The sequence below is a fragment of the Amblyomma maculatum genome, chromosome 1, assembly GCF_055883805.1.
Source record: "Amblyomma maculatum isolate TAMU_Amacu chromosome 1, ASM5588380v1, whole genome shotgun sequence".
Classification (NCBI taxonomy): Eukaryota; Metazoa; Arthropoda; class Arachnida; order Ixodida; family Ixodidae; genus Amblyomma; species Amblyomma maculatum.
This window is the reverse complement of record NC_139344.1, coordinates 108,112,925-108,132,826: the sequence shown is the minus strand read 5'-3', so window position 1 is coordinate 108,132,826 and position 19,902 is coordinate 108,112,925. Positions and strand designations below refer to the sequence as shown.

General features: G+C 43.6%; 1 protein-coding gene across 2 annotated transcripts in view; it reads right to left on the bottom strand.

Annotated features, from left to right (window-relative positions):
* LOC146203464 (stomatin-like) overlaps positions 1-19,902 on the bottom strand; it is a 71,383-nt gene that overhangs the window by 27,941 nt on the left and 23,540 nt on the right. For both annotated transcript variants that reach the window (XM_084588784.1, XM_084588785.1), the window contains exons 3-5: positions 15,929-16,001; positions 15,671-15,753; positions 11,511-11,714 (exon numbers count right to left, since the gene is read on the bottom strand). In XM_084588784.1, coding sequence (XP_084444910.1) covers positions 11,511-11,714; positions 15,671-15,753; positions 15,929-16,001 — 360 coding nt within the window. The remainder of the gene's footprint in view (positions 1-11,510; positions 11,715-15,670; positions 15,754-15,928; positions 16,002-19,902) is intronic.

Sequence of the window (19,902 nt, the reverse complement as noted above, 5' to 3'; positions counted from 1 at the left end):
AAGCGAGAAAGGTGTGAGCGCTCCCGGAGGGCAATAAACAAACAGTGCAAGCCGCGAGCAAGAATAACAAATCCTAGCGGGCGCTTCGTACTTGGCTTCAAAGCAGTTCCGCGCAGCGCCAGAGAAATTCGCTGCGGTCCGTTTCAGCTTAACAGTATGGCAGAAAGAAACAGAGAGTCGTGGGGTTGGTATGATTCATTGGGGCTTCGCGGCTTAAAGAAACTGTATATGTATGCCAAGCCGTGCAGTTTAGCCGCTAGCACTACGCGTATAAACGCCAGAGGAGGGCAACCGCACCGTTTAAAAAGGCAGTCCCTACGAGCAATTCTGCGGTCAAGCCGCGCGAAATCCAAAGTGCTTACTGTCTGTTATGTACACCGAATATGGAGAATGGAGTACATTGACAATGGAACAAAATGAACTGCGCCTCACAGCTAGTCTCCAGGGAACAGCCTGGTTGCCATCTGCGATTCTCTTTAACTCGCCAACAATTCAAAAAGGGACATAGGACCAGTCAGTCGCAAGCATGAAAAAAAAAAAATGATTCGCTGAAGTCACTGTAACAAGTATACAATATTCGGTCATGCGTAAGTGAATTATAATGGCCAGACACGGGCTCTGCCAATTATCGGTTCCATGAGCACCTATAGGAACATTGCTGAAAAAAAAAAGAAAAAAAGGTAACAGAGAAAGGGACGCAATCATTCTTAGCAGGAACCGAAGACGCGAAATTTCCTTCTATTGCACTCATCCACAACCGCAAGCCCGTTTGCTTGCATAGTAGTAACTTGCGAAAACTTTCCGGTACATTCGGTTATTACTAGATTGATAAACAGTATCTGTGCGTACGAAGCTCTCGCTCACTAATTAGCAGCGACTATAATACGCATAACAAAAGTTCAATGCTGTTCAAATTGAAAGTTCAAATTGATGACCTAGACCGGAAAAGTAGAAAGGTAGGCTTAAAAATCAATATGCAGAAGACAAAGGTAATGTTCAACAGCCTCGGGAAGGAACAGCAGTTTACGTTAGGTAGCGAAGCACTGGAAGTAGTAGGCGAATATGTCTTAGTAACCCTAGATCCGGACCATGAAAACGAAATAACAAGAATAATAAGATTGGGATGGAGCGCATTTGGCAAGCACTCGCAGATTATGACTAGCAGCTTACCGATATCGCTCAAGAGGAAAGTATACAACAGTTGCACCTTACCTGTACTCACCTACGGGGCTGAAACTTGGAGGCTAACCAACAGGGTTCTACTCAAGTTGAGGACAACCCAGAGGGCTATGAAACGAAAAGTGGTATGGGTAACATTACGAGATAGGAAGGGTGCAGAGTGGGCCAGAGAAATAACTCAAGTTACCGACATTCTAGTAGAAATTAAGAAGAAGAAATGGGCAGGGCAGGACATGTTGTGCAAAGAGAGGATAACCGATGTGGATTCCCCACTGAATCTTCCTTCTCTTAACTGCCGTCGTGTCAAAGTAGATACAATTTTTCTATACAAGTTCCTTCATGGCCACATTATGTGTCCTCAGCTCTTAGAGTACATTCTTCTGCGCGTTCCGCGAAAGAGCATGAGGGAATTCGGACCGTTTCAAGTTTCTCCGTTTCTTCATTCCCATTCCCCTCTTGATAGAATGCAGATGTTGTTTAACTCTTTTTGTCTTCACCTTGACATCTTCCAAAACTCGCTCTCTTCATTTATATTGGACGTTCGTAGCTTTGTACTCTAAACTGTATTTATCACATATAACTTCCACTTTCTAGCCTAAGTATTGTACTTAATTTACTTCACGTTTCGCTTTTTCTCCTGTTCAGTGCTGTTTAAAGTATCTTGTACTGCTTTTTATCCGTTTCTTATTTATATTTTAACTTTAAACTTTATTTTCGAATCTTACTGTCCCGCGTTCAATTCTATTTCTTTATTGTATTTTCCTGTATTTCTAGCCTGTGTTTTAAGTACCACGCACTTGCTGTGCCTGGAATGGTTGTTTATTTTATGTATATCTCTATTTACTATAATCAATGTCAGTTATTTGCTTTTTTTTCTCTCTATCTATCTATTGTTTTTGTTTTTGTTTCGTGATGTGCTCTACAATTCTCTGACTGTGTATATAAGACATGCTACTCATTGATTTCTTTCTTTCCGTGACACTTTTCGTCTCAGTTTCATTTGATGTGTTATTTGTTTCGTCTTTCGTGTTCTATCTGTGTGTGTGTAAAACTTGTGTGTGCATTGTCATTTTTTTTTTTTTGTGCTGCAGCACGAAGGCCACATGGTTGTTCCTGCGCACATTAAATAAAGATTGATTATTATTATTATTATTATTATTATTATTATTATTATTATTATTATTATTATTATTATTATTATTATTATTATTATTATTACAGTCACCCATCTTCATGTAACTACAGTATTTCCCGCTCAATTTAATCCAAACGCCAGACTATTTAATCATAGCGCCATAGAATTTAATCTAGGCGCCACTGAAAATAATCCAAGCGCCAAAACATTTAATCCTGCCGCCACTGATTTTAATCTGCTGGTCGCACTCCAACAGTTCCTGGACAGCCAAGAACATTAAATCTATTTCATCAACCCTATAATCATGCGTACCAAATAATTGGGCTTTCTGAGCGTATAAATATGAATAATGTTGTCAAGCGATTTTGGTGGGTCATGTGACAGTGTAATGTGATTTGGTGTGACATGTGCGAGAATGCGCCCATTTTTCAACTGTATCGTCATGGGTGTCAAATGAAAGGGCTTTTCGAGCTTAATAAGGCGAATATAGCAGTAAAACGATTTTGCTGAGTTACATGACAGTGTAACATGATTTCTCTTGACATGTGCGATAATTTGCTTTTTCTTTAACCTTACAATCATGGGTATCAAATGATCGGGCTTTCTGAGCGTATTAATATGAATAAGGTTGTAAAGCGATTATGATGAGTCATGTGACAGTGTAACGTGATTTGGTGTGACATGCGCGATAATCCGTCCCTTTTTCAACAGTATCATCACGGGTATCAAATGAAAGCGATTTTCGAGCTTAATAAAGCGAATATAGCAGTAAAACGATTTTGCTGAGTTACATGACAGTGTAACATGATTTCCCTTGACATGCGCGATAATTTGCTTTTTCTTTAACCTTATAATCATGGTTATCAAATGATCGGGCTTTCTGAGCGTATTAATATGAATAAGGTTGTAAAGCGATTATGATGAGTCATGTGACAGTGTAACGTGATTTGGTGTGACATGCGCGATAATCCGTCCCTTTTTCAACAGTATCATCACGGGTATCAAATGAAAGCGATTTTCGAGCTTAATAAGGCGAATATAGCAGTAAAACGATTTTGCTGAGTTACATGACAGTGTAACATGATTTCTCTTGACATGTGCGATAATTTGCTTTTTCTTTAACCTTACAATCATGGGTATCAAATGATCGGGCTTTCTGAGCGTATTAATATGAATAAGGTTGTAAAGCGATTATGATGAGTCATGTGACAGTGTAACGTGATTTGGTGTGACATGCGCGATAATCCGTCCCTTTTTCAACAGTATCATCACGGGTATCAAATGAAAGCGATTTTCGAGCTTAATAAAGCGAATATAGCAGTAAAACGATTTTGCTGAGTTACATGACAGTGTAACATGATTTCCCTTGACATGCGCGATAATTTGCTTTTTCTTTAACCTTATAATCATGGGTATCAAATGATCGGGCTTTCTGAGCGTATTAATATGAATAAGGTTGTAAAGCGATTATGATGAGTCATGTGACAGTGTAACGTGATTTGGTGTGACATGCGCGATAATCCGTCCCTTTTTCAACAGTATCATCACGGGTATCAAATGAAAGGGCTTTTCGAGCTTAATAACGCTATTATTGCAGTAAAACGATTTCGCTGAGTTACATGACAGTGTAACATGATTTCTCTGCATACATGCGCGATAATTTTCTTGTTTTTAACCCTATAATCATGGGTATCAAATGATCGAGCTCTCTGAGCATATGAAGATGAATAAGGTTGTAAGGCGATTTTGATGAGTCATGTGACAGTGTAACGTGATTTGATGTGTCATGCGCGATAATGCGTCCCTTTTTCAACAGTATCATCACGGGTATCAAATGAAAGCGCTTTTCGAGCTTAATAAGGCGAATATTGCAGTAACAGGATTTTGCCGAGTTACATGACAGTGTAACATGATTTCTCCGGACATGCGCGATAATTTGCTTTTTCTTTAACCTTATAATCATGGGCATCAAATGATCGGGCTTTCTGAGCGTATTAATATGAATAAGGTTGTAAAGCGATTATGATGAGTCATGTGACAGTGTAACGTGATTTGGTGTGACATGCGCGATAATCCGTCCCTTTTTCAACAGTATCATCACGGGTATCAAATGAAAGGGCTTTTCGAGCTTAATAACGCTATTATTGCAGTAAAACGATTTCGCTGAGTTACATGACAGTGTAACATGATTTCTCTGCATACATGCGCGATAATTTTCTTGTTTTTAACCCTATAATCATGGGTATCAAATGATCGAGCTCTCTGAGCATATTAAGATGAATAAGGTTGTAAGGCGATTTTGATGAGTCATGTGACAGTGTAACGTGATTTGATGTGTCATGCGCGATAATGCGTCCCTTTTTCAACAGTATCATCACGGGTATCAAATGAAAGCGCTTTTCGAGCTTAATAAGGCGAATATTGCAGTAACAGGATTTTGCCGAGTTACATGACAGTGTAACATGATTTCTCCGGACATGCGCGATAATTTGCTTTTTCTGTAACCTTATAATCATGAGTATCAAATGATCGGGCTTTCTGAGCGTATTAAGATGAATAAGGTAGTAAAGCGATTTTGATGAATCACGTGACAGTGTAACGTGATACGTGATAGTTCTAGCTTTTGGCACCCTATAGTCATGTGTTCCTAATGATTCAGATTTTTGAGAGTAATGGGCGAATGTTCCAGTAATATAGCTTTGCTGAATTACGAGGTCATGTAGCGCGATATGGTGTGACATCCGCGATTGTTTCCCTCATTTTGAACCGTACAATCACAGGTATCAAATGAGTTGGTACTTTGAGAGCAGAAAGATGAGTGCTGGAATGAATAAATATTGGTGAAATATGAGAAATTTCGACTTGACGCGGTTGATATTCCATTAAATAAACACTTTTTTCAACCCTACAGCACCGGTATCAAATGATGAATAGTTTTTTTATAGCACGCCAAGGCAAATACTGCAGTAATACCTTTTTTTCTGAGTGATTTGGCACAGTTACGCGGTTTGTTTTTAGATACGCGCTAATACATCACATTGATGTTTGTCAGAATCATCCTCTGAGTGCAGCAAAACTATTTTGCAGTAAAGCTTTTCTGCTGAGTCATGAGACGATGTTTGGTAATTTGGTTTGACATGCGCGATAATACGCTTTTTGCATCCCTATTGCGCTTGGTGTCGAATAAATCGGCGTAAAGAGCTAAAACGGCAGCAAAATAATTTTGCTAAATTATTGTACGAAGCTACGTCATTCGCTTGGACATACCCGATAATATGTTAATTTTTTATATATTTGTCAAGGGCATAAGTTTACTCGGCTTTTTGAGTGTTTAGCCGAATGCAGTGAAATAATTTCTGATTTTTCTCAATTTGCCTATTTTCTGGCAATTATCAATGTGATGCATTAGCGCGTATCTAAAAACAAACCGCGTAACTGTGCCAAATCACTCAGAAAAAAAGGTATTACTGCAGTATTTGCCTTGGCGTGCTATAAAAAACTATTCATCATTTGATACCGGTGCTGATAGGGTTGAAAAAAGTGTTTATTTAATAGAATATCAACCGTGTCAAGTCGAAATGTCTCATATTTCACCAATATTTATTCATTCCAGTACTCATCTCTCTGCTCTCAAAGCACCGACTCATTTGATACCTGTGATTGTACGGTTCAAAATGAGGGAAACAATCGCGGATGTCGCACCATATCACGCTACATGACCTCGTAATTCAGCAAAGCTATATTACTGGAACATTCGCCCCATTACTCTCAAAAATCTTAATCATTAGGAACACATGACTATAGGGTGCCAAAAGCTAAAAATATCACGTATCACGTTACACTGTCACGTGATTCATCAAAATTGCTTTACTACCTTATTCATCTTAATACGCTCAGAAAGCCCGATCATTTGATACCCATGATTATAAGGTTACAGAAAAAGGAAATTATTGCGCATGTCCGGAGAAATCATGTTACACTGTCATGTAACTCAGCAAAATGGTTTTACTGCAATAATAGCGTTATTAAGCTCGAAAATCGCTTTCATTTGATACCCGTGATGATACTGTTGAAAAAGGGACGGATTATCGCGCATGCCACACCAAATCAAGTTACGCTGTCACATGACTCATCGAAATCGCTTTACAACCTTATTAATCTTAATACGCTCAGAAATTCCGATCATTTGATACCCATGATTATAGGGTTAAAAACAAGAAAATTATCTCTCATGTCCAGAGAAATCATGTTACACTGTCATGTAACTCAGCAAAATCGTTTTACTGCAATATTCGCCTTATTAAGCTCGAAAAGCCCTTTCATTTGACACCCATGATGATACAGTTGAAAAATGGGCGCATTATCGCACATGTCACACCAAATCACATTACACTGTCACATGACCCACCAAAATTGCTTGACAACATTATTCATATTTATACGCTCAGAAAGCCCAATTATTTGATACGCATGATTATAGGGTTGATGAAATAGATTTAATGGTCTTGGCTGTCCAGAAACTGTTGGAGTGCGACCAGATTAAAATGAGTGGCGGCAGGATTAAATGTTTTGGCGCTTGGATTATTTTCTGTGGCGCCTAGATTAAATTCTATGGCGCTATGATTAAATAGTCTGGCGTTTGGATTAAATTGAGCGGGAAATACTGTAGTAACACGCCCGAGAGTGTGAAGACGTCGCGCGGTTTATCGCAGTACATTAAACGTAATAATTTACCCCGTGCTTATACTCCCTCACACCCACACTCGAACACGGGCAAGGGAACCGGATACCAGAGATGGAGAAAATTTCTTCTTCTGAAACACTGCAGATCTAGGAGGCAGGACCACGCTGTTTATTGCAATAAACAGCGCGAAAGGCGAGGGCGAAGATGAGAAAGACACAGTGTCATACACAGAAACGAGTGTCTTTCTCATCTTTGTCCTCGTCCTTCGCGCTTTGATTGGGAGAAGCTCCGTAAACCCCGCTGCGCGCCCCTCCTCCGCAGTGGGCCCAAACCCAGTTTCGAACCTCGCCGCCTGCAAAGGTGGTTCTGTTTGTCTTGCAAAGGTACTTCCTTTGACCCTCACCTGAAGTGCTCCCTTAGAGCCTCAGCTGCAGCAAACTCTTTCAAACTGCGTTTCTTTGTTATTTTTTTTCGCACTCAACGACTGGAGTCGACTGCGTCAACGACTTGCCGACTTTAGGTCAGAATGGATGTTCCGGGCTCTATTCGCGTCTCCGATGTCATGCGTTGCTATTTCTTCCTTCTTTTGTTATGTGTATTTTATTATACTAACCTGTCGTTTCATTCATATGCCTCCCTGCCCTGCTATAAAGCATTCCGACGTTTCAGGTATATACAGATAAATACATATGTAATGCGCAAGAGTCAAACACGCATAACTTCATTTTTTTTTTTTTTTTTTCCTGCAGAGTTTGATTCGTGTACGTATCATACCAGAGGCCCGAAAAACGCTGCAATATGAACGTGTACCGTGCTCTTCCACTCTACCAAACCTACAAGAACACCTTTCACATAGAGGGAATGGCCCAAATTCTTCTTTCGAAACCAAAGAATGAAAACAAAAGGGCAATCAGCGTGACATTTCACCTCTCGCGGTCTTCAGCCTTCAACGTTCTCGCACCGAATTATCCCGCTAATTCCTCTCGTATTACGTCCTAGCACATCTAGCCCAGATTGTAAGCCCTCCGCACAGTTAAGACCACTTGACTGTACTGTTCTGTAAGCATCGGTAGCCTGGCTTGGAACGCTGTTATTCTTTCTTCCAATCGTAAAACAAGCACACGACTCTTGCCGTGGTGTTAACGTATGTGCGGTAAGGCACGGCGGAAAGACGAGCTCAGCGCGTTGTCGCTGGTGGCGGGGACGACCCCGAGGCAGACTAGTAATAAATCTTCAGAAACGCTTACACCGCTAAGTACTGCTTTTGCGAGCAGTCAGCAAAACTGCGACTAACAGGGATCGATGCCGAGTTCGTGTCTGCCTCGGATAAATATTTCCTAACAAAACCCAGTTGGACGCGTGCCACAGTCTATTCGTCTGTCTGTGTGAGGCCCGCTCACCGCAGCTGTCGAACGAGATCGGATATGCGGCCGCAACGCATGCGCCATCACAGACGTATTAATCGAAAACGTGTCAAGCTGCATCCGGGCACAGCCCCAGGCTGCGTCTGCTCTAAGTGTCTGCTGAAGGGTCCCACAAGGACCTGAAACCTTACTTGTGTTCGCTTCTGGATCCAAATAACAAACTATGGTATGTCTGTGCCCATGTTCTCTTGTTATGATCATGTCCTTCAGTTCACTCTCATTCCTCAACAACATTGAGTAATCGCAAAATCTGTTCAGTTAACCACTCAGGAGGCAGCTAACTCCTCATTCTCAAGTCGCGTAGCATGCGAACATGTACATTTTTCCCAGGGGGGAAACGCCGTGAAGTTCGAATATGCTGCAGATATTTCACAACTCTTTCTTTAACGCGCTCAAGAATAGACGGAAGCCGCCAGCTTGAGGAAGACCTTGCAGAAAATTCGCTCAAGAATCCCAAGTTGACGCATGGGAGAAAAAGATTGATATCACGAGCCTTCGCATCGCCGAGAAATACAGGTAAAGAGAACAGTCCACACCAGTTCTTCAGGTATCCCCATGAGGAACAAGAAAAGCAACCTTTATGCCGCTTCTCGCTACTCTCCGAGTGTGTTACTCAGAATTCACACGGTCTGACGAGTTTTGAAACGATGAAACAATTGTATATGCGTATCTGCTGCGCGCCTTTCCCGTTTCGGCCTCTCCTGCGCGCAACTGGCTGCGCTCAGGGATCAGGAATACGTGACGCGCACTGTTTACCCGACGAGGCAGAAGGAGGGGAGTGGGGCGAAGGTGAGAGAAGGAGAAGGAGCAAGATAAATAAAAAACAAAAACTGAGCCGAGCAACGAGCGGCGGATTCGCGGCGGAACGTCTGGGTTTGCGTCGCGTGGAACCGTTTTACGGCGGGGTTCGGAGGCGCCGAGTGATTTATAAAAGAACTGAGCGAGACGCGGGCAATCTGAGGTGAGTGGCGCTGGCTCCCGACGCGGAAATCACGAAGGCGTCGAAAGCACGCCTGCCGTGTACGCTGTCAGCGAGCTCGTTATTCTTCGGGTCGGGAACGCGGCTTTCTTCACCGCACGCCTCCGCGTTCAACGGTACCTACAGAGCACGGGGCGCTACCAGTCCCCGAGCCATGGGTTTGGTGGTGGTGGTGAAAAACATTTATTTGATAATATGGTGCAGGAAGCCTTTCCCGTAAAACGCTTCAGTGACGCCGAAATAGAGAAGTATGAAAATAACCGCCGGACGAGATTTTGGAAGGTGCCCTAAAAATTCTGGATCTCGCATATTCACATGTTTTATATGAATCAGAGAGGAAAGTTTCTGACTCTGAAAAAAAAAAAAAGAGAGAGAGAGAAAAACGGCTGGTATCAAATCGTAAATCACTAATTATCGAACAGCCATGCGCATGAAAATCAGCAACGGTTTTCGGTGAACACTCGTCGGAATATCCGTGCCGTTATCTTTTCTCGCCACAAACAGGGACCAGCCCTCTTCTTGACCCGTCAGCAGGATGTGTGACCTTGCCGGCCGATTGCTTATGGAGCAGCCGTGCCCTTGCGCGTTAGGAGATAAACACGTTTATCGGTTTCCATGGCGCATAACTCTCATAGCTTAGCCTTTCCTGGTACACTCAGTCTAATAAAGCAAACGGAAGTTGGAGCTGAATGCGGAAAGCGCACAGGAAGACCTAATAAGTGGATATATGCCTACTCCCCTCTTATCCACACGAATCGTTTATCGCAGAATGTGACCTCACCAGCGTTTAAGCGTGTGGTGGCAGCATTCGTTAATGACGCCTGCCAACCCAAACAAGCCTCGTTTTCGCGAAAAATGCGACGACGTGTGAAGACAGAATAGTAGACAGGCTCAAAGAAAAAGTTTTAAAAAGTTGGCACAGAGCACGAATGACTTGGGCCCGATCGGTTTTCCGCGCTCACGATGTAGGCGGTCTCAATATGGCGGGCTCGGTTCGGCCGGGAGCAAACAGGGAAGTGTTTTCGTCGCCCCAGGCCGATAACCGCGTTCGCATCGAGAAAGCCACGGCCTCTTATAGATCTTATCTGTCCTGGCCCTAAACAGGGCACAGTCCCCTTCTTGAGTCAGCACATGGTTCGTCCTGTTAAGTGCAAGACGAAGGCAACATGATCTGTCTTTTTTTTCTTTCTTTTTTTACTTATTTGTTCCTTTCCATTATAGAAAGCCGGAGCGAAAACTAAAGGCTACAGAGCCTGACAAAGGCTTTCGCTCCGGATGAAGTTCAGCGTGCAGTTTAAAGAACGTATTCAGCCACACAAAAGAGCACTTCGAAACATAAAAACAATGCGCCAATACAGAAATTTGGTTGCATGACGCTGAGTCACTCTAAATGACTATCTAAATATTTCAATAAATATCTAATTAAATAAATATCAATTTATTTCCTCATTTAAGTTCAGTTTATTGCTTTTTTTTTTTTTTTTTTTTTTTTTTTTTTTTTTTTTTTTTTTTTTTTTACTCAAGTAACCTCCACTAGGAAGCGCAGGTCGTATTTGCTATTGAGAAATCGGAACTGAAAATGGTGCATTGTTTCCCCCTCAACGCGGTACACGACCATTACGCTGCTTCATTTGCAACGAAAGTAGACGTTTTAGTGAACACAAAAAAAAAAAAAAAAACTGCAGCCAATCGATGCAGGACAGTTCCAGCCTGTTCACACTTCCCCCTCCATTACGGTCCCTCTTTTTTAGAAAAATTAGGTTTTGTCGTTTCGAAAACTCGTATGTCATCAACTTGTCCACGGCTTAAAGCTCCCCATTGTCATTAACAACCGGACTGCGTTAATTACAATGTTAGAGAGTTTTAGTTATTTAGTTGTGTAATTAAATAGATGGGTTTTGCAAAGCAATTGTGTCCACCCGGACCGAGGGTTTGTTCCTGCAAACGTTTTTTTTTTTTTTTTTTCTATTTTTAACTCCTTCTTTTCAGAAACGTTTGAAAGCGTTCTCTGGGACAGCCGGTTGGTGTCATGGCCAAGGTACCATGCGTCCAGGCAGAGCCTTCCGCCCCACGACGAGAATTTGTGGCCAAAAGGTAGCAGCGCCTTACCTGCATGGTGTGGCTGATGGCCTCGCGCTCGGAGAGGATCTCGGAAAGGCTCTTCGTGCCGAGCACGTTGCGCAGAGTGGTGGCAGCCAGAAGTCGCGTGGAGCGCCCGTAGTCCTCGACGTTGGTTACGGCCACCGTGGCATTCTGAATGCGGTAGTACACGACTGCGTCCACCGCCACTGTCACCGAGTCCTTGGTCAGGATCTGCGAGCGGACGCCAACAGAGCGCTTGATGGCACTGCGCTCTTTCTGTCGAGATTCGCGCGGTCTCGCCGATCGACCAAGGCGCGAGAAACCTTTGTCCGTTGCCGCCGTAGCGTGCTGCACCTGTTCTCAAAGATACACAGGCCACCCAGCACTATCGTGAGCTGTGCAGTGTGACTCGTATTGTGCCGTCAGCGCTCCAGAATGCGCGAGATTGAGGGAACTGCCATCTAACCTACTCCAGTGTTGAGGAATCCCAACAGGTGTTCCAGCAGAAATAATGTGGTCTGTGACTTTCTGACAAATGGCATAAGTAGCATAAACCAGACAAGATGCATCGCAGAGTTAGGTGGCGTCAATTACGTCGCCCCGTTAAAGTGGTAGAACGAAAGTGATCAATCTAGCAAGGTTATTCGGTCAGCACAAACAACCAACATGTGTTAAGAAGTATAGCAATGGGTTCTGTACCCACTTCCTGCGAATATTAGCCACTCACTTGTTCTTATTACTTGGACGTATCAGTAAGGACAATCGCAGATATAGGCTGGCACGGATTGAGGATAAGAAAAGTCAAATTGCGGCGGTGCTTTCTTATTAGCGATTGCGCCACACCTGATGCATGGCTTCGAATTAGCATGCGCATATTTTCCCGCTGCCTTTCTTCCCGATTCCCCATTCTCGTACCCGAACCGAGTGGATCGAGTTCGTTCCTCTTGCTTGACAGTGTGTGAAAAACGGTCTCTCCTCACCTCCCAGTTTGGTCCCCATGCTTGATATTGAAAGGCTGATGGTGGGCGCCTTTAGCTGTCATAATTAAATGGCCCGACTTTCTCTCGCGGCTCTGGGATGTATTGGATCGACCGGCGTAAACACCCGTACATCAGACCAAGTGCACGGCGTTTCCTATAGGGTGCAACTATGATGAATTCCGGAAATTAAGTGAAGATGACTTCGCCTTGAAAGTTAAAGCGGCAAATAAGCAAGCATTTGCCTAATACATGAAATGTTAACTTATTCTATTGCAACGCGGCGTCTACAAAACGCAATCGCAGGGAATCACGTTTGTAGTAATGAAAACACACACAAATTCATTTCCGCCAACAGTGTATACGCACAGTGATGCTCATTATCTTTGACAATACTTTTTTAAACTAAGAAAAAAATACTGTCTTCTACACTACGTTTTCGTCCAGCGAAAATTACGGAGCCTGCCCAAGACGTCCTTGATACGTGTGCATCTCAAATTTTTTTTTAACTGAACGCACGAGCGTCGACCTCCGAGTCGATCAGCGTCGTATGATGGAGCGCAGCTGCGAAATCATCGAGAATATGAGCATGCGCACAATGAACCGTCCGGTGTAGCTTTAGTCGGCCAGGCTGTTACAGGAATCAGACCCAGTTCTTTCTCCTTTTTTGTCAGTTACCGCTTTCTCTTCCGCTTTGTGCATGCCGCTGAGAAACGATTCGGAGAGGCAATGTGGTGCAGCCTTCTTCCCTGTAGAAATGGAAGGTGTGAATCGATAAGCGAAATAGTTCGATCAGAAGTCGTTGCTATCGCGCTACACGTTGTGCAACGCCTTCCCTCTGCTTTCTTACCAGTGCGAGCAAATAATTACTTATTCAGGTTTTCTTTCTATGGTGATTTTACTCTAAACAGAAGCACTATATTTAGTTCTGCTGAGACATCGGCCTTTGCGCTAGTTTCTGCAAGATAGTTTCTAATCAGCAGGACAAGCAATGAAAGAGAAGTGCTGCGTGATCCAAGGGAAAAAGAAAGAAAGAAAGTCAGATACGCACGTAATATAATCAGTAGGAGTATGCCGCATTCTATCCAGCTCAAGTGATACCACTTGACTCTTCATTTATAGCTCTATAACAACGCTGAAAAAAAAAAAAAAAAAACAAGAGGATGAAAACGATAACGGAGCTCGGAAGAAGCGGCAGTTTGACCGGTTCTAAGAAGAGCCTGGCAGAAGAAGGCTACTAGTGCACCGGGCTGCTCATAGCACGCGAGCGCGTATTCTCGCACATTTTGCCGCTGTGCTCCGTTATAAAGCGCTTATCGACTTGACGGTCGACGCTCGCGTGTTCAGGTAAAAGAAAATTCGCAAGGTGTGCATTTGCGGCCGATACCTTGAGCTTGGAAAAATGTCTTCGCATATAGCACGGAAGCCTTCGATCAGGGTGGAATCTACTGATGAGTTGGCACCGATATGCCGAGAACGTACGGAACGCTGGTAGCGATGAAAATTAAAATAATCTTAGAAAGTTGGTATGTAAGTTGCAGTGACGCTACGTGTTATACTGAACCTTTATTATAACTTTATGATTTCACAAATAGTTTTCACAAATAGCTTTAATTTAACGTTCAAAGTGAAGATAAAATTAACGCGGCGTCAACAAATAGAGTTATGTGTTGCACTTCAATGATTAGTTTAACCTTACAACTAAACATTGTTCTAGTGTCATTTTATTGTGTCTTACTGTGTTGCTAACTTATTCGAATTACAGCAAAACAAGCTTTAGAATACACTCAAAGCTGTGTTCGTATGGCAGACTGCCCTGTTCGCGCAGCCTGAGAACGTGAGCGGTGCGTAAGACGATACACTGACCGGAAGCCCGCGCGCTGCGACGCCACTCTTGTGCGCATGTGTGCGATATGAGCTCCTTTGGCGCTCTAGCACGCTCCACACGGTGCGCTCCCCACGCTACAAGCCCCGTCTGTTATCTTTCGGCACACGGCGAAACAACGTGGAAACAGTGTGTCCCAGGATTTTTCACACTGTTCTTACAGTAAAGATATGTCTTTCAAATTCTGCGCATGCGATAAATCTTATATTTTCCCTACCATTGACTATTTGCATAGCCCATTATTGTGTTACGCTTATTACTCATTCATCTCTATCCCTAATGGGGCATCTTTCAATGAGATCGATATAAGCTATTTATGGTACACCCTACACAGGTGGGTGAGTTGCTGTATGGTTATGATGTACTTTCGAGCTCAATTGTCGCCTTCGTTATCAGTCCTTGTGAAGTGTTGATTAAGTCAAGTACTTTCGTAAGTGGCGGGAATGTATCCTCTCGTATAGTTACAGTACTGCCTTAGAGGAGGCTAGATTGATATTTGAATGTTCAATGAAGGTACGCGTAAGGCTATTTCATCGTTTATTTCTAACGCTACAGAAATGTTAAAAAATATGACGTTAAGAACAACATCTTAACGTTTTATTAAAACATAAAATTAACGTTCTTGTAACGTTTCAATGCTACTTGGGAATTTGTTGCCTATAAGAGATGACAGTACTGCACTGAATGGTAAATCCAGTCAACAAGTCATTTGTGGTAAATAGCGACAAGCGACGTGCAGAGAGCGACAGGCTGCGCAACACTCAATGTTAAAGATGGGAATCTTTTCGGTTGTTAACGCTCCCAAATTTCTTAAGCGTAGTCTAAAATTCTGACCTTTACAAGAATCCATAGTAATTCACGGCAACCGCGGTCATAAAGCAGCGAAAACGCAGCTTGTCCCACTTGATGTGCCTGGCGGACGTCACAGTACGAGCTCAACAACCGGTGCGACCTGGTACACCATGGCCAGGGACTTTTGAGAACTTAATCAATCGCTCGCTAATAATTTCCTTCCCGTTCCTCTTTTCTGCGCCGAATCGAAAATGCGGAGCTTCAATCACGCACGAAACATGCGCTCACTCGCCTTTTGGCAGCATTGTGTCAGCAAAGAGTTTGCCATGAGTTACTGCTTCAGTGAAGCCAGTAGCGCGCTGGTTACCGAGAAATTGCGGAGTATTGCCTCGCTAATGAAAGTATACACTGAGTGCACACATGCAAACGAAAATCAGTACGGCTGCCCAAACTCAGCTAGCTAAGCTGTGGCATTAAAAGGGCAAACAATATGCGGACGTTGTAGTAGTAAAACAACTCGCATGAGCACTTACTTCTTGTGGTGGCACATCGAAAGACACCGTTCTCAAGTCCACTTTGGTGTAGTTATCGATGCAGGGAATGATGAAGAAGAGACCTGCGAAGAGGCAGCAACAAGCCGCAGTGAGAGGTCTATAATAAGCGTCGTCTGTTCGTTCAGCAAGTTGATCAGTGCGAGTGGGCTTTCCATTCCTTTTGCAAATATATAGAGGAAGATGCGGGCTAGCCAGGCGGGCCTTCAATGCTCGCAGGGAGAAGTAACAGACTCTCACCTGGACCTCGTGCCCCTCCTTTGACGAGACGACCCAGTCTGAAGATGACAGCTCTCTCGTATTCCTGCACAATCTGCCAAAGACGCATCATCATCATCATCATCATCTTTATTTCGTTGTGAGATGCATGTACATGATTATCAGTATTACAGAATGAAGTCCCGAAGTATAAATTCGCAGCGTGGAGAGAAAGCGCAAATGGGAAACAGGTTGCGTAATTGACTTTATTCCGGAGCTATGTTGCTTCACTCCCGAATTGTGACATTAACACTTATACGATCAAATTAAGGCGCATACGGATTTCAAGCCTTTTTGCCTTTTTAGCTTTACTCTTCTCGCCCCCCCCCCCCCCCTCCCTCCTCCTTCAGCCTCTCTTCGACGCCGACCCAGCAATAATACAAAGACTAGCAATTTACAAGAGCCGCATTATGTGTTCACAACTGCTTGGAAAAACGAATTAGCAGCCTACAATTTCACCAAGATACCAAGGAAAAAAACCATTAGAGGGTCCCTTAGATTTCTCTCAAGAGGAGAATTTATCATCGTTTGCCTCAGCGTTCGTTGCAGTGCTACATGTAATTTAATTGATTTATAGGAAAGGAAATGCGCCGTATCTGTCTCACTTTCTACGGCAAGTGTGTGTGGACGGTGCGCTCCTTTCGCTTGGCGTTCCTTGTCGTGCTTTCAAGTGTGGCATCGCAGATGGCATCAACGTTAGTCAAGAACACGTCTCGCTGAATGTGAAAGATCTCGCGCACAACTCTCGCGTACGGGATTTCGTTCCATAAGCCTAGAAAGGCTTTCGCTTTAAAAACCTCTAAGCGTCTCTATTACGCCCAGCTGAAGACCGGTACCCGTTACGCTGTGGAGCACTCAGGAAAGAGCAGCGGCTGCAAGAGCGGCCTCAGATGGCTGAAAATGCAGCGTAGCATAGCAGTGAGCTAATAATTACACTCCCCTTCCCTTAGCATGGGCGATCAGTATTCTCGAGTTATTGAGTCTCACGTTGAAAACATGGTCATGTCACTACAGAGAACATTGTTCGTTATCACGCACAAGAAAAATATACTGCGTTTCACAATTCCTCTGCGCTCAACAATGAGAACACCTGCAACAGTTTAACGCAGCAAAGACGCGGCGGAGCCCGCTGAGGTGGTGCAGTGGTTAGGGCGCTCGAATGCTGTTCCCAAGGGTGCAGGATCGAACTCCGGCCGCGGCGGCCGCTGTTTGATGAAGGCGAACGTAATGCACCCACGTGCTGTGCGACGTCAATGCACATTAAAGAACCACAAGTGGTCAAAATTTCCGGAGCCCTCCATTACGGCGTCTCTCATAGCCCGAGTTGCTTTCGAACGTGAAACCCCAAAAATTAAACCATCACGCGACAGCTGTTACACGTTAGTGCATTGGCATTTTTTTTTCTTTATTACCTTCTCAGACAACAATTCAAACAATACAGACATTGCTAAAACAGGCCAGTACAGGCAGGCCAGTACAGGCAGGCCTGGCGCGGTTAAAATTTTCTCAATCTGACCAAATCTTCAAGAACAGCGATCCATTGCGGCTTCTCCGTTTGACAAGTGTATTTCGTTGAAGTGATGCGAATGAACGCGAGTACATTCGCGTCACTTCAACGAAATACACTTGTGGTGCCGTAGTCCTAAAGAGCTGTGGGACTCTTGCGTTGTGTGGCTAAAACGGCAGGGACACAGCACTGAGCAGCGCACAAGTCACACATGCAGGACTCCGTCCCTGATTTCGTTCTTTTTTCAGTAATCCAGTAGTGCAAATTGGAGCACTGTTTCTCTAATATCAGTTAGAGTAGAAATCAGGTTCGTCTAGAAAATGTAGCATAGTTCCAGATTGAGGATAATTTTTATAGGTAGATGAGCAAAGATAATCAGCCGTCAGTACTTCCTCTGCCCTCTGACATTTATACCTATTTTAACGCTATAGCGTTAAAGGCCCCTTTTTCCAGAAATTCCGGCGTCGACGTTGTCGCGCTGTCCAGCAACAATATGTGGCCGGCGCTGTTCAAAGACGACGCCGGGGGTGTTACGAGTCGACGGAGATAAGCATACAAAGGTGAGCCGAAATAGTAGCGCAAACAAAACGTAACCTCTTACGTTTTTAAAACGCTCCCTCGGCGGCAGCTCAGTCGACAGAGTGCTTATCTGGTCTCGTCTTTCCCTCTTTTTTTTTTTTCTTTTAAGGGGTAGCATCATAAGGTATATCTAGAAGAGATTACGGTCTTCCTAACTGTTAATGGGGTGCAGTTACAAGGGAAGAAGGACGCTTGTAGCGCTCACTTTCATAGTTACCTAAAGAGTGGAAAGCGAAATCGCGAGGAGTGCTGTGCCTCTATGTTCTCGCATTTAGCCGTTATAACGCAATACGGTTTCAGACAAGGCTGACACGGGGACGCCTGCTAGGCTGTACACTGGCTACTGATTAAGTTCAGGAGAAGGGTATAACAGTCTACTCGAGCATTCTACTAAATCTTGCCACTAGACGATGAAGTCATATTTCGTAGGTTAAATGACCTATTACATTTTCAACGTCTCAGTAGGAGTTCTATAATTCACAAATCAATTCCCGCTTAACAGTTGCGCGTGACTGGTGATGGCGACTGGTAATAGGCACCACCTGCGCGCTGCCCGCTGCCCGCTTGCCCATGATAAAGAGGTATGCAAACTACGTAGTGGCAAAGAGAGGGAACGAATGCTAATTTCTGCCGAAAGCAGAGAGCATGTGTTCTTGTGCCGAGTTAGGAGAAGTTATAAAGGCTGTCGATTTTCAACGCACATATTTTTAAAAAGAGGAAGTGCTTGCGCGCAGGCATCGTTTCATGTGAGAGGGCTTATTCTCGTATTCTCGGGCCATTTCATTATGTTCGCTAATTTATGCCTGTTCTATGACATTCCTTAAGTAAGAAATTCTCCTCGTCGTCGCAGAATACACTAGCGCGCACAAGTCTGAAACAGCGCCGAAACCCAGCAGGAGGGCAATGTTTCCGCTAAAAGTGCAACATACATCTTTCATGTTTCGTTTTTAGAGGAACACTTTATACTTCTCTCATAGTTGCTCTTGTTATACTGTACTAAAAATAGCAGTGCAGTGACTCTCAACGGTGTGACTTTCTCATGATTCCTTTTATACCACGTCTAAGCATGGCTTCATATAAATTATAATTTCGTTCAAGCTTGGAGAACCCTGCTGCATATGGAGGGCCTGCATATTAACCGTCAGTGCGCTGCCGCTCGACCGCACGATATACATAAGAGACATAAACGCCTTATAAATTTTTTGAACGAACAAATGAAGTATTTCCATAAAATATACAGTTTTACTCTTCAATTAAGCAAAAAAAAAGAGTTGGATACCCTCGACCCGGCTCGTGGCAAAAGCAGCAAATTACACAGACGTAACTCAATCATATCCCACACAAACAAATAAGAGAAACGCCACACATTATACATCCTCTGAAACAAGTGATTCAGTTACCAGGAAACAAAACAAAAAAAAAGAATTCTTTTACAGCGCGTAAATCCCCCCGCGGCGGCTCAATGGTTAGCGCGCTCGACTGCTGAACTTGAGGACGCGGAAGCGAATCCCGGCTTCGGTGCCGCTTTTCGATGCATGCGGAAAGCAAGGCGCCGTGTACTGTGCGATTTCAGTGCACGTTAAAGAAGTCCTGGTGGTCATAATTTCTACAGCCCTCCAATACGACGTCCCTCATAGCATGAGTCGTTTTGTGGTTTTAAACCCTATAAACCAAACCAAATGCAACGTGTAATGAAAGGCACGAAGATAAAACTTATTTCTCTAACATTAAAGAATAAGGGGAGCCAAAATATTTTAATCAAGTGCGTTGAGAAATGTGCTTTTGTGAGTTGTAATCTAGTATTTGTACTAGGAACGTTCGCGAGTGGAATGTTTAGGAGGAGCATTTAGATAGAGGCGTCAATGATTTT